Source organism: Malurus melanocephalus, unplaced genomic scaffold, assembly GCF_030028575.1.
Source record: "Malurus melanocephalus ecotype Western Australia unplaced genomic scaffold, MMel_1.1 scaffold_20, whole genome shotgun sequence".
In the NCBI taxonomy this organism is placed as follows: Eukaryota; Metazoa; Chordata; class Aves; order Passeriformes; family Maluridae; genus Malurus; species Malurus melanocephalus.
The window spans coordinates 3,242,969-3,255,265 of NW_026623252.1; the positions used below are offsets into that span (position 1 = coordinate 3,242,969).

General features: G+C 47.4%; 1 protein-coding gene across 1 annotated transcript in view; it reads right to left on the reverse strand.

Annotated features, from left to right (window-relative positions):
• Positions 1-9,533: 9,533 nt before the first annotated feature.
• ABCA12 (ATP binding cassette subfamily A member 12) overlaps positions 9,534-12,297 on the reverse strand; it is a 50,756-nt gene continuing 47,992 nt past the window's right edge. Inside the window, exons 45-46 of the mRNA XM_057389799.1 lie at positions 12,075-12,212; positions 9,534-10,893 (exon numbers count right to left, since the gene is read on the reverse strand). Coding sequence (XP_057245782.1) covers positions 10,774-10,893; positions 12,075-12,212 — 258 coding nt within the window. The 3' untranslated portion in view covers positions 9,534-10,773. The remainder of the gene's footprint in view (positions 10,894-12,074; positions 12,213-12,297) is intronic.

Sequence of the window (12,297 nt, forward strand, 5' to 3'; positions counted from 1 at the left end):
GGTGTTAGACATGGCGTTTTTAATTAAAGGCAGCAGCAGAGAAGCCTGTGGTTCATTGGTTCTGCTTTCACCGTGCGAATTGCTAAATCCAAAGGGCACTTGCACAAAAGATTTGGTCAGAGCACAAGCTCTGGACCCAGCACGGCAGAAGCACAAGCGGAAAAGCAGCAGAGGTGACAGGTAATTTCCACCTGCATCTGCTGGGTCCGTCTCCTGACTGATCTCTGTCCATGCCCAGATGGGTTAAACCTGTGGGGCATTTCACAAAATTTAAATTACCCTTCTGATTTGACCAGAAAAGAGGTTTCCTGCAGAAAGGCAAGTCACAGAGCACACTAAGGCACAAGAAAATGCTATGCCCAGCTTGGGACGACGTTCACACCTTTGCTGCAGTGACTACTGATGCTCCCCTGCTCCAGTGCTGGGGTGCATGGATGAATGGCACAGAYCCTCTGTAACAGGTGGTGCCCCCCTGGAGTTTTAAACTTCTAAACGAATAAAGGTCAGAACCTTTATTCAAGGGTGAATAATTTGCATCCCCCAACAGCTGCACTCACAAAACTCTAGCTCTAAACAGGTCAAGCAAGACCAAAGATCCCCATCAGTCCTGTGATTTGAGGGATTTGAGGGATTTGAGGGATTTCAGCATGGCTGGACACCCAAAGCCCTTGGCAGGGTGGATACATCCCAGAGCCAACCAAAAATCAGCCTTCTTTGCCCTCTTCCACCTACCACCATCCCAGGGCAGTCCCACTAACCTGGGTCAGGCTAGGCAGTCTGCTGTGATGGGACCCAGCCTTTCTTTAATAAAATCTGAATCTAAATCTGTTTTTAAAATGCCAGGTCCTGACTCAAGTGGGCGGATGAGCAGAGGAAAGCTCTTGTCTCGGGCTGTGGATGGCAGAAACGTCAGCCCCACGGACACGTGTGGCTGCCTTCTTGCTGGCGCCGAGGGGGCCAGGATTTCCCTTGGCGAGCCCCACAGATGGTGTTTGTTTGCTCAGCCACCATAAAAAAGGAAAATATTTGGTGCAATCTGCTAGCAGACAGAGACAGACATATGGTCGGTGCGAGGCAAGCCTGGATGCTCAGGAAAACACAGTCAAGGCTCTGCAGCGGCTTTTAGATGTTGGATTGCCCTTGAGTTGAGTCCAAGAAAACCTCTGAAGAACCTGGGTGCAGGTTTTGTATTGCTGTGGCTTGAACCCTCTTATTATCCCACCTCTAATTAATCTAATCATACTATCCCTACTGTGCTAGAGTTATTATAATTAACCCAATTTTAATTTATGCAAACCTCAGTTCTGGCTCAAAGCTTGGAGAAATTCTCCCTGGTTTGATGTCTGCTCATCTGGCACACAGAAAACAYAGATTAAAAATTATGGAGACCATTAAGGGCAGTTACTCACTTTTTTGGACCCGGTGGGGTCAAAGTACAGGTGCAACATTGCTTCTGCTCTTTTTACCTGTGACTGTTTTTAAATGTGTCATTGCAGCTTCAAGCCTAAGTGAAATCTATGGGCCACCCCAAAAGATAAAATTCTTTTTATTCCCCTTCCAGTTACATTTAAAAAAATGCAAACTGCAATTGTTTCCCAGATATCAAGGCCTGTTTCTTAATCAGGACTAACCTCCAGCTAAAGCAGCACTGGTGACCTCCATGAGGTCGGTCACGGATCGCCACACCCTTGGTCAGAGCTCAGTACCTGCAGTTCCACCAGGATAAAGCAGATAACCAGGACTTCGGGTGCTGGACTGACTTTGGGAAGAAATTTGCTGTGATTTCTCAACAACAAGCCCACCTCAATTTAAAAAATACAAGTTATTTTGGGAATAGACCCCCAGCTACACAGGAGTGCTCGAGGGCACAGACAGATGCYGTGTCCAAGCATTGAGATGAGGATTCCCTGGGCAGTGAAGCTGTCACCGCCAAATTTAGAAATTATCTGTAGAGAGGAATGGAGCCAATCTGGCATGAGCTCCACCCCCAAAATACCAGGTAGGGTCATGTTGGTGCCCTGCCAGCCTTGCTCTGGTGCATGAGTGTCTCAGCCCCACCTTTTTGTTTGAATAAAGTCAAATTGGGAGCAAAAAATAAAACAGCAGCAAGGAGTACAGCTGGCATTTCTGGAGAATATGAAATATGTAGGTAATACTCCCTTAATGTAAAATGAAATGCTCCTTCGCTGCTAAGCTTCCTTCCCAAGGCAGGAGCAGAGGGCTCCAGCATCCTACAAAACCCATGTCTGGCACTTTTTCATTCTGAATGCCAGAGCTGAGCTGCAGATAAAAAAAAATAAGGAAGCCCATGGAGTTTCTGCTGGGATTCATGGATGCAATGCCGTGCCTGGGAAGTGCCAGCACTGTGCCCTGCAGAGGGGCTGGAGGGAGGGCTGAGGGAGGCAAAACAGGTCCAAGACCTCCTGGCTTTTCTTTCCCCTAGGTGCTGATTTTACTGCATCATCATCACAAGGCAGATTTTGCTGGGCTGAAGCTTGGCTCGAACTGTTGGCAATCCCTCACGTGCAGAGGTCCTAGAGCCTTTTCCTGACTTGCTTCCCAACTGGAGGAAACTCAGGAACAAAAGTGACAGCACATTTGTATGTGTTTACACGTAAAGGTATCTATTTTGTGAATAGGTGAGGATATTCTTTTTTTCCATACTAATCCATACTAAATCCAAATTAACATGATAGCAGTTCCTGATGATTTATGTTGTTATAGTAAATAACAGCAACTGCACGGCACTTAGCTGATGATTAATGATCCTTATTTACAGTGTCTTCAGCTCAGGTCTGCAGTTTACACTTGCAAACATCAAAGGAGAGTTCAGCTTTCCTTTTCCCCTGTATTTTGAGGCCACGTTGTAAATCCTGTACGAGCAGCCTTGGCGGCTGCATTTTAATCCACAAATAGGATTGCTGTAAACTGCCAGAAGAAACAGAAGGCTGACCCAGGAGCTGTTTCCCTTTGACCTGGGAGCAGGTCTGGCTTCTCCAGCCTGTGCAGGGAGGAGAGCCAAACCGTGACAGTGGATGGCACCATTGCACCCTCCCCTCTGAGTTATCAAGGTCTGTCACTCAAACATTCCATGCTGCAAGCACAAACCCTATTTTTGTGCTCTGGTTTTCCTACAATCCCTCGTCTTGATCCACCTCCCAGGGAAGCAAGATGGTTTGTGAGCTCCTCTACCCTCCCAGAGCCAGTGTGCATCCCCAGCTCTGCACCCACACTGCCCCATCCTGCTGCTGGGACATCCCGGCCCTGAGCCRTCCAAACCCTTTGGACAGGCTCCTTTTTCCTGCCCCATTTTGCAAACAGGCCCATGGGGATGGGAAAGCCCTGRCACAGACTCTCCGTTTTCATTAGATGAGTGCTAAGCCAATGAATGCCACAGCCTGGGAGGATGGGAAAGCAGYTTCCCACACCCTAAGGTGATTTCCAGGACTTGTATAACCATGTAGGCTGGAGTGCTCCCTTACACAGCCTAAGCCAGCACACCCCATAATTCCTGCTTGAGCCAGAGCTCAAAAATGCCAAAGGGGGTGGAAGTACAACACAGCARCTTTGATTTATCAGGATGAGGTTGATGAGTAATATGGTAACTTAGCAGTCATGAGGGGGCACTTAACTCTCCCATTTCACCTGACAGGACAACTAGTGCAATATTATTCACAGGGGCACTACATTAACATCATATACGAGCCGATTTCAAGCCCTCAAATCACCCCATGTACCATACTCACAGTGGAAAAATAACCCCTGTAACATCAAGACTCTCCAGGGGAGCTGAGAAGGTTTCTTACTCTCACGGGTCACTGACGCTCACTCAGTAATGCCATTTTCCTGTAGGCCAGCAGAGTTATGTGGTTCTGGCACACAGGATTCCCGGAATGGCTGAAATGTGAACTTGGCCTGAAGCTGCATTCCTCTGATCTGCTGCCTCCACTGTCAGGAGAGGCAGGGCAGCTGGCACAGAGCAAACCATCCTGTTCCTCCTCGAACATTTCCATCCCTGCAGGCATTTGAGGGCTCAGCTCAACCTCTAAAGGTTGCACATACTTGTACACTGCCTAGTTTTCAGCCCAAATCCTCCCAGCAAAGGTCTCCATTGCTGCAGTGTCATGGTATTCCCTAATCCTGCCCGATGTCATTCATCCCACCTTATAGCCCAACCCTGAGGAGCAGGAGSCTCCCTCAAGCCAGCAGCCAGGGTGGTTTGTAACAAACATCCCAGCTTTGCCTTTGCTGCCATCCACCTATGTGTGGCACAGAGCTGATTATGGGGTAAAAAGAGCTACTTGCTGAGCCTGTAATGAGGATGGTGAAATGCTGAAGTTGCAGGAAGCRGGTGAAAAGAGAGGCCTTACTGCCCTTGCCTTGGTACGTTCACACAGGAGGTAATCGCTGTGTGAAGCRCCAGCCCAGGAGGAAACGCTCTCTTTGCAGTCTGCACTCCTCTGAGAGGCTTTAATAATTCCTGGGGAAGATCTGAAGGCTCATAAAAACAATGAATAAAGGAGTCAGGCTGAGCAATCGCTCTCTTCCTCTTTATGGCAAGCCTGGAGCTGCCCTTGTGTGGCTGATCAGGTACGGCTCCGATTCCCCGGGTTCCTGGAGCAGAACGGATTCAGCAGCACCGCAGCTGCTTTGCGGTGATGGATGGCAATGATTATAACTGTTAATCTGATTAAGCCCATGCTCTCAACTTTTGCTCATTTTTCTGACTTTGAAGATACTTAAAGAAATATTTGAGGAGCAGCACGAGAAGATGGATGAAGCACCTSCTTCCGTGCACCTCTCAGAATTGATCCTAGGGCATGGTGTGGTGCAAGGTGATGTGAGTTTGCATTAAGATGGGGTACCTGGGTTATTGACTCAATTCAGCGCTTGGCTGAATTCAGGCTTGGGGGTACAATGGACAAAAGAGTTTCCTTCATCTTTATTTTCTCTCTTAGACAAGATTCAAAAGAAGATTCTGGGGGAGCAAGGCATGGTTGCACAGCCTGCTGCAGTCCCGAGCAGCCTGACTACCATAAGTTTCAACAGGGAATTCAGCTAAGGCTCCAGACCAAGGACCATGCTCCAGACTCACAGCCACTGCATCTGACTGTTTTGGGGCTGGTATTATGCTGAAGGTTCAAGATGATGAGGTATTTTGGGTTCTATTACCTCATGTAACTCCACAGAGATGGCTGAGGGACACTTAGACGTGCTCTGGTGTTTCTAGCAATTCTTAGTGTTTGCATTGTTAATTTTTTAATGAGTTTTCTTATCAAAGTCAAGTCCGATGCTTTAACTTTCCCAGTTCCTGGAGGCAAGGTGCATTCTGGCACTGCAAGAGGGAACTGTCATGTCCAAAAATGTGAAAAACTCTTACCTTTTAGAAGTACCTGGATCTTAATTGTTTCCCAGCGGTTGTCTGAGAGAGAGAATTGCTCTTACAAAGCTGAAAACAGTTTCTGTGTTTCTTCTCTGCTTTGTTCCCAGGCCAGGCTGGGTTTTCCCCAGGGGAGGAGGAGGCCACTCTTGGTGATGCAAACCCACATGTAACTCCTCTGGGGCCCCCACAGATATGGGTCACCAGGCAGGCTTCAGCTCTGTGCTGATGGCCCTCTCAGCACGAGTCTATTTGAAACTTTGCTGGTGTAATTAAAGGTATGCTACTAATTGGATGCACAACCCTAAGGGAACTCCTTTAATTGCATTTCAATCTGGTTGATATAATTTTAACTTAAATTCATTGCTGTCTTGTGCAGGAATAACCCAGCTGGGTCTGGTTATGGAGAGGCAGATCACCYTGCTTCCTCCTCCCTGTCACACTCTGGATGTGCTTCAATTTGTTTGTCTCTGGCTGGGACACAGGCAGTGCACACGCAGAGGGCTGGCCTCAGCTGATGACAGGGACATGGAGAGTAGAGGACTGAGTGTTCACCTTGACCTGCTAATGGAGGTAAGAGCCTCAATTATTACCCTGCCTTCACTTGGATTTCATCTCCTGTGYGTTACCATAAATTGGTGTGGCCATCCTTTGTTTTTTTCTCTGTCAGSGAAGCCAGTGAAGACCTGAACTCTTTCTAAGAGATACTTTATTTCCACCCAACTTGCTGGTCTCGAGAAAGACTCCTTGCTTAAAACCGAAGCACCTCCACTTATTCTGGAGGCTGGGGAGATGGTGGGATTGTTGCTTTGAACCTTACAGCTCTTGGGAGCACAGGGGCCCTCAGGACTGCTCTCCCTGGCAAATGCCCTGTTTCCAGAAGGGTCTTCAGCAGCAATGAGCAAGGAAGTGGGGGCTGCACACCCCAGGATGAGCACTTGGAAAGGGTTTGAAGCCTTGCTCCATGGGTTGCAAGYACAGGGATCTGTGTCCTTCATCCCGGGCTCAGCGAGCGGGACTCTCCCCTTCTGGCATGTACCAGCATCCAGATGCTGCAGGATTGTACTGTGAGTGGGGCAGGCTCCAGTCCCAAAATTCTGATACTCCCCGGGGTCATCTGGTGCATGCTACAGATATTTTGAGGAATCTGGTCCTGCCCAAAATGGGCTGTACTCTCCATTCTGCTCCCCACCATGCTCCCTCATTCCCAGTGCTGTGTTTGTGAGCAGCATGAGGAGCAGAGCCAACAGCAAAGCGCTGGCTGTGTCCCTTACTAATGTTGTTCTTATTATTTCAGTGCCATCTTCCTCCTTTCCATCCTCTCCCTGAACAACTAAATTAATTAGAGTGATCTTTTTTTATTTAAATACTGTCATGGAATAATAATTCTGGTGAATTCAATTTTTTTTTGTCTTTCCCCACTGCTGCTTTTCTGTGTTGTGTTCACTTTTAATATGCTGTTGATATTTTGTTAGAGCTATGCAAGATCACAGCTGTTGTCTGCAAAAAAAAAAAAAAAAAGTAAAACCATGCTATGTGCTGTTGCCATCCAAAACCCATTTTTCTTTCTCCACCAGCTCACAAAATAAACCTTCTCCTATTAAGTGAAGAGACAGATATTTTTCTTGGCTTGTAAAAAGCCTCACAGCAGCTTCAGCAGCAATGGAAGCTGAAGCTCCTACAACAGGCTAGAACTCCATTCTGAGCCTGTTCTGAGGTGGAATCCTGCAGATTCTGGATTCCAGGAGTGACTCCCCACAGGCACTAGGTCTGTGGGTACCACCAGCTCCTGGGCTTTATCAGTCACTCAGTTTTGTTTACCTGGATGCGTTTGTTCAAGCTGTGAACATGTTTTCTGAACTGACCCAGTAACAAAACTACTACTGCAGCTCTCATGAAAGGACCAAAAAATCCCATTAGAGAACTTGAATTTATATTTACAATATTTTACTTAAAACTGGCTCCTCTGGACAGTTTCCCTCAGCCCCTGCCAGACCTTTCTGATCCTGCAAAGCCAGCCCTCAGTGGTTGCTTGCACCGAGATCGAAGCTGAGCTAGGATCAGGCCAGAGAAGCACCGTGGTCTCATAAACAGCACAAAGTGATAAATGCAGGAGAGCCAGAATGGAGATTTGAATCATCGTCTCCAAGTCCACAGCTCCAATTACAAACCCAACTTCAATCAGCCTCACAATGCACACAAGCAATTCTGAAATTCCTCCTTGACTCCCTGCCCTTGGCCTGCACTGCCTCTCCCCTGCGTGTGTGATGTGCCAGAGCATTTTAAATGAAGCTCAGGTGAGGCGTGTTCCAATTAAAGCCCCGYGGCTGTGTGACCGCGCTGGCAGGGCTTGCCCTGGCACTGCTGCCCCCACAGGGTTATTGGGGTGGCTGAGATTGCATTAAAGGAGGGAGTTGAAAAGCTTGTTTCCCCCTCATCTCTGGCTCCTGGAGAAGTGATGTACTGCAGTACATGGCTCTCGAGGAGCCGCCATCTCAGCTCCCYGCTCAGGCCAGGGGAAGGAGGCAGCTTGCTGGCTCTCTTTGAAAGCAGAGCCAGGTAAAGCAAAAATTTCTGAGGGGATTCAGAGAGGGCTGCAGYGGGGAGCACCCACTATTACACCCACAGGTGAAAATGGGGGAGTGATCCCATCCTTCCCCTGCCCTGCAGACCCTGCTCAAAACCTTTCAGATTCTCATGGGTGGTTTCTCAGTCAGGGCTCCACATTCGTGGCCACTCCTGGACCCAGAACGAACCYTTCTCAGGGAGACAGAGCTGATGAGAGGCACGGAGCTGGTGCTCAGAGGCAGGAGAGCACCGGCTTCCGAGTTTGTTGCCTCAGAATTGGGCTTGGAGTGTGTCCTATGTCCAGAAGGGACAGGAYGAATCTGAGGCTCTGCAGGGAATGGGGGTGTTTGTAACGTGGCATGAAAGGTAATTCAGCCCCTGGTGATGTTACACACAACCTCCTTACCAGATGCTTCCAGCCCCCAAACAGTTGTAAGTGCCTCTCCACGGGTCTCAGTTCAATTCCCTCCAGTATTTAAACTCTGCCTTGTTTGGACCAATACCCACAGATTTGATTGCAATAGCAGATGGTTTATTTTTACCTGCGAGTGAGAACAGGGAGTGTATATCATGGCCATGACACATTGCACATGGAGCAGATGTTTCTATTAATGCCAGAATTGGGTGGAAATTCAAAGGATGCTTTTTTGCTTTTTTTTCCCCCCTCAGAACTCTATTTTACACAATTAAATTGCAACTTGCTGAAGTATTCCAATGAATCACTTCCTCTTTTTTTTTCCTGTTTGATTAGTAGGCTCTAAAAGGACAAAAGAATAGTTTTGTATCAGTCTCCCTCAATTACATGTAAAGTACATCTGGACAGAGTCTGAARATCCATCTTTCACTGGCAGTTGCAAAGCCATCGACATAATAAAATAATACTCTGATTGGTATTACAAGGCTGCATTTAAATCATTGGCATTCATGCTCCGAGTCCTTTGCAGGGAGCACAAGCCCTCCATTAGAGAAAAGCTTAATTTTATACTGTGATCTGTGTAAGATGTGCAATGAAAATGAGAAAAAAGAGCTTTTGCAGAGCTGGAGACACAATAATAGAAGCTACAATGGATGTCTGGGCAGCTTTTTCAGTTACTTATAAACTGCAGGTGTCAAATGCATTCTGGAAAGGAGCTGAATCCCAGTTTTAATTACAGTCAGCAGGTTGAGGCATAATTCAAAGCTCAATAATACTTTCAATCCATAATAAAACTCCTCATGCTATCAGTGAGGAGTTTACACCAAGACCAAGGAGAGGATGTGACCCCCTTGCAGCAGCTAAACCTTGAACTTCAGTATCCCACTGGATATCAAGGATGTTCGGGATTTTACAAAGTACCTACTCCTTGCACGATTATYTCAGCAAACCCTGGCATCAAACAGGAGTTGAACTAGTCAAACTCATGATCAGGATAAGAAAGATGTGTCGTTGCAGCTTTCATCCAAGCTTCCTTTGACTCGAATTAATTTGGGGGAAGGAAAAAAAAAAAGGAAAAAGAAACCACCTGGCTGGAACTGTCTGGGTAAACCCAAGTAAATTGTATGGGCCATCCCTGGTCTCACAAGATAAGGCTTTATCTGCAATCTCTTTTACCAGCAACAGCAAGTTTATTGAGCTCAGAGTTTAAGTTCATTTTGTGCTTGAATGTACATCAATGCCCTGACCCAAACCCGAATCTTGGGGGCCTTATGCTGATACATATAATAAAGAATCATATTCAACTATTCCATCTATTAATCATTCTGGGGGAAGAAAGCAGGATGTGCGTGGTGGTGTGCTGAACTCAGCTGCTGGCGGCTCCTCTCAGAGGTGGGCAGAGCACTCCTTTAAAGCCAGCAGGCAGAGTCTTTGAAGCAGGAGCTAATGATGCCTTATTATGTGGGRAAGCACAGCTCCGGAGTCACGGGGCAGCCACCAGTGGGGTCGAGGATGAAGGTCACTGGAGAGGACACAGAGAGGCAGAGCTGCTGGAGAGGGAGRGTTTATGAGCGAGGGAGATGCTCCTTGCTGTGCTCAGGGAAATACAATCTCATGAAGCAAAGAGCTTCTTCCTGTCAGAGCATTCAACCAACAGACCTGCCCTGTACCACTCCTTGGCTATATCCAAACTCCAGCCATGAGGAGAAAGGGACTCGTGGGGGAATCTTCCACTGGGTTCCAGGAACCAGGAACTGCCTGGGACCAGAGGACTCGCTCGAGGAGTTACACAGAGCTGGAATAAACTACAGGAACAAACCAAAACCACTGGAAGCACTAACTTTTAAAATAGTTMTATTTGTGCTGACATTATCAGATAAGCTCTATGTCATTACCAAAGATGGCCCCCACCAACGGCCTTTGTGACTGTCAGGACGTAACACCTACATCCTCGCAACCCCCCTGTGAGGAGGGGCAAGGCCATGAGCCCCATTTTCTTTCRGGGGAGCCTCTCAAAACTGAGCCACTTTCACTCGGTCACCCAGGAAATCTGCTGCTGAGCAGGGAGTGGAGCGTGGGTTTTCCTCTGCAGTCAGACACCCTGCACTGCCCATAGCTCAGCCACAAGCAGCAGGTGATGTCCTCTAAGTCCTCAAAGCCATTACAGTGATAATAAAACAAGAACTGGGGGGGGAAAGAACCTGTGGAAAGACCAATCTGATTTGTAACCAAGTGCCAGTCTCAAACACCTACCATGCTCCTAGTGACAAATTAAGTGCATATCAAAAAAGAAAGTACTTTAAGAAAACGGGACTGCTTATCCCCATCACCCTAAAATCACTGAAAGCAGGGTTGGAGGGGCTGTCAGGTCTTTTCCCCAGATTCTATGATCCTGTGTGGGTGGATCCCTTCAATAGATGGAACTTAGGGTGCTAGCCTGGCTACTTGTGTCAGAGCTGTCCAGTGTCACATCAGGGCCTGCATCCACGCCATCAGGATCTGCTTGATCTTTAGCAAAGTTGATGAAAACCTAGAAGTTTAAAGGAAAACACTCAGTATGTGATAGCATAAATAATTTATGATATGAATGAATTTAAAAAATGCATGGCTGTTCATTTGACTGTGAGCCTGGAAAGTGCACTCACGGATGGATTCATGCTAAATTTGAGAGTTGCAAGTTGTTGGGCTTCTCTGGGCTAATGTAAATAAATGGATGTGCATTCCTGTACTGCGGAATTGACACCCAGGATCCAAAGGCAGACATTCCTGCAAGGAACCTCATTGTCCTGCAGCTCAGGTTCCCGAAACACCAGAGAAGCAATGCCCATGCAGCGGCTCATTTCGATCCCACTGTAATACAGTCCCATTATTACTTCATAAACCCATCTGTCTCTGTGTAATTGACATCTGTGCACGCACAACTGCAGAGTGTGGAGAGAGGTATATAAAAATCACACCTTTCAGCCTTCCCTTGAACAGCAGCTAATGAATACAGAAAGGATTCCTACCAGAACACTCCCTGCAATCACATTTGCATATTCACAAATCCAAGCTGTCCTCCCACAAAACTTGAGCTAGGGCTTCCTGTGCTTTGCCTGCCTGTTTTTTMTCTCACAACCACTGCCCCTCCCAGACTGCTGTGTCACAATCCATAGGACTACAGGACTGCAGCTCTGCTCCTCTCTCTGGGACAAATCTAGTATTCCAGGTGCTGATGCTCAACAGAGTGATTTCTTCTGGATAGTCCTTGCAGCAATTCCTTCAATGATGTGCTCCCTATAAGATTTGCTACCACGGGGAATGTTCTCCCAAGGGAAAATGGAATGAACCCCAAAGCTAAGTTTGGAGTAATGCTAAATGAACTTCCAACCCAAAAGGTAAGCATCTTTTCAGTACCAGTGGAAAGCCTAGCCCTGGACTCAGGGGTGATTCATAGTCCTGTCCCTCACCCACACCCACGAGGCTGCTGAAATCAGCAGTGACAGAGGGAAAAGATCTTTAATGCTCCAGGCAGCTTTCTGTGTGTGTTTCCCTAGCACCAGCAGAGGTACCTGGAGGCAGCAGTGCTGATAAAGTACCCCCAGGAGGAATATAGATGGAAATCCCTTTCAAACTGTAGTCTATTGTGTGCAGCAGTCCATTATGTGTAACCATCAGTCTGCTCCCCTGTTAGCAGTTTTAAATGGATGGCCTCACATTTTAATTCCTTACCTCCTCCAGTGTCGTCTGACTCACGGAGAAGTGCCTGATGTTGAAGGCTGCTTTGCTGCCTTCCAGGAGATCAAAGATATTCGCCACCCCTCCGGCAGAGACTGGGACGTGGTACTCCACCATGTTGAAATGCCGATCCTGTGGGAACAGCAGTGGTGGGGAAAAGCCAGAGAAAACAGATCCAACAGGTGGACCATGGGAGGATGAAGGGGCAGGGGGTGTG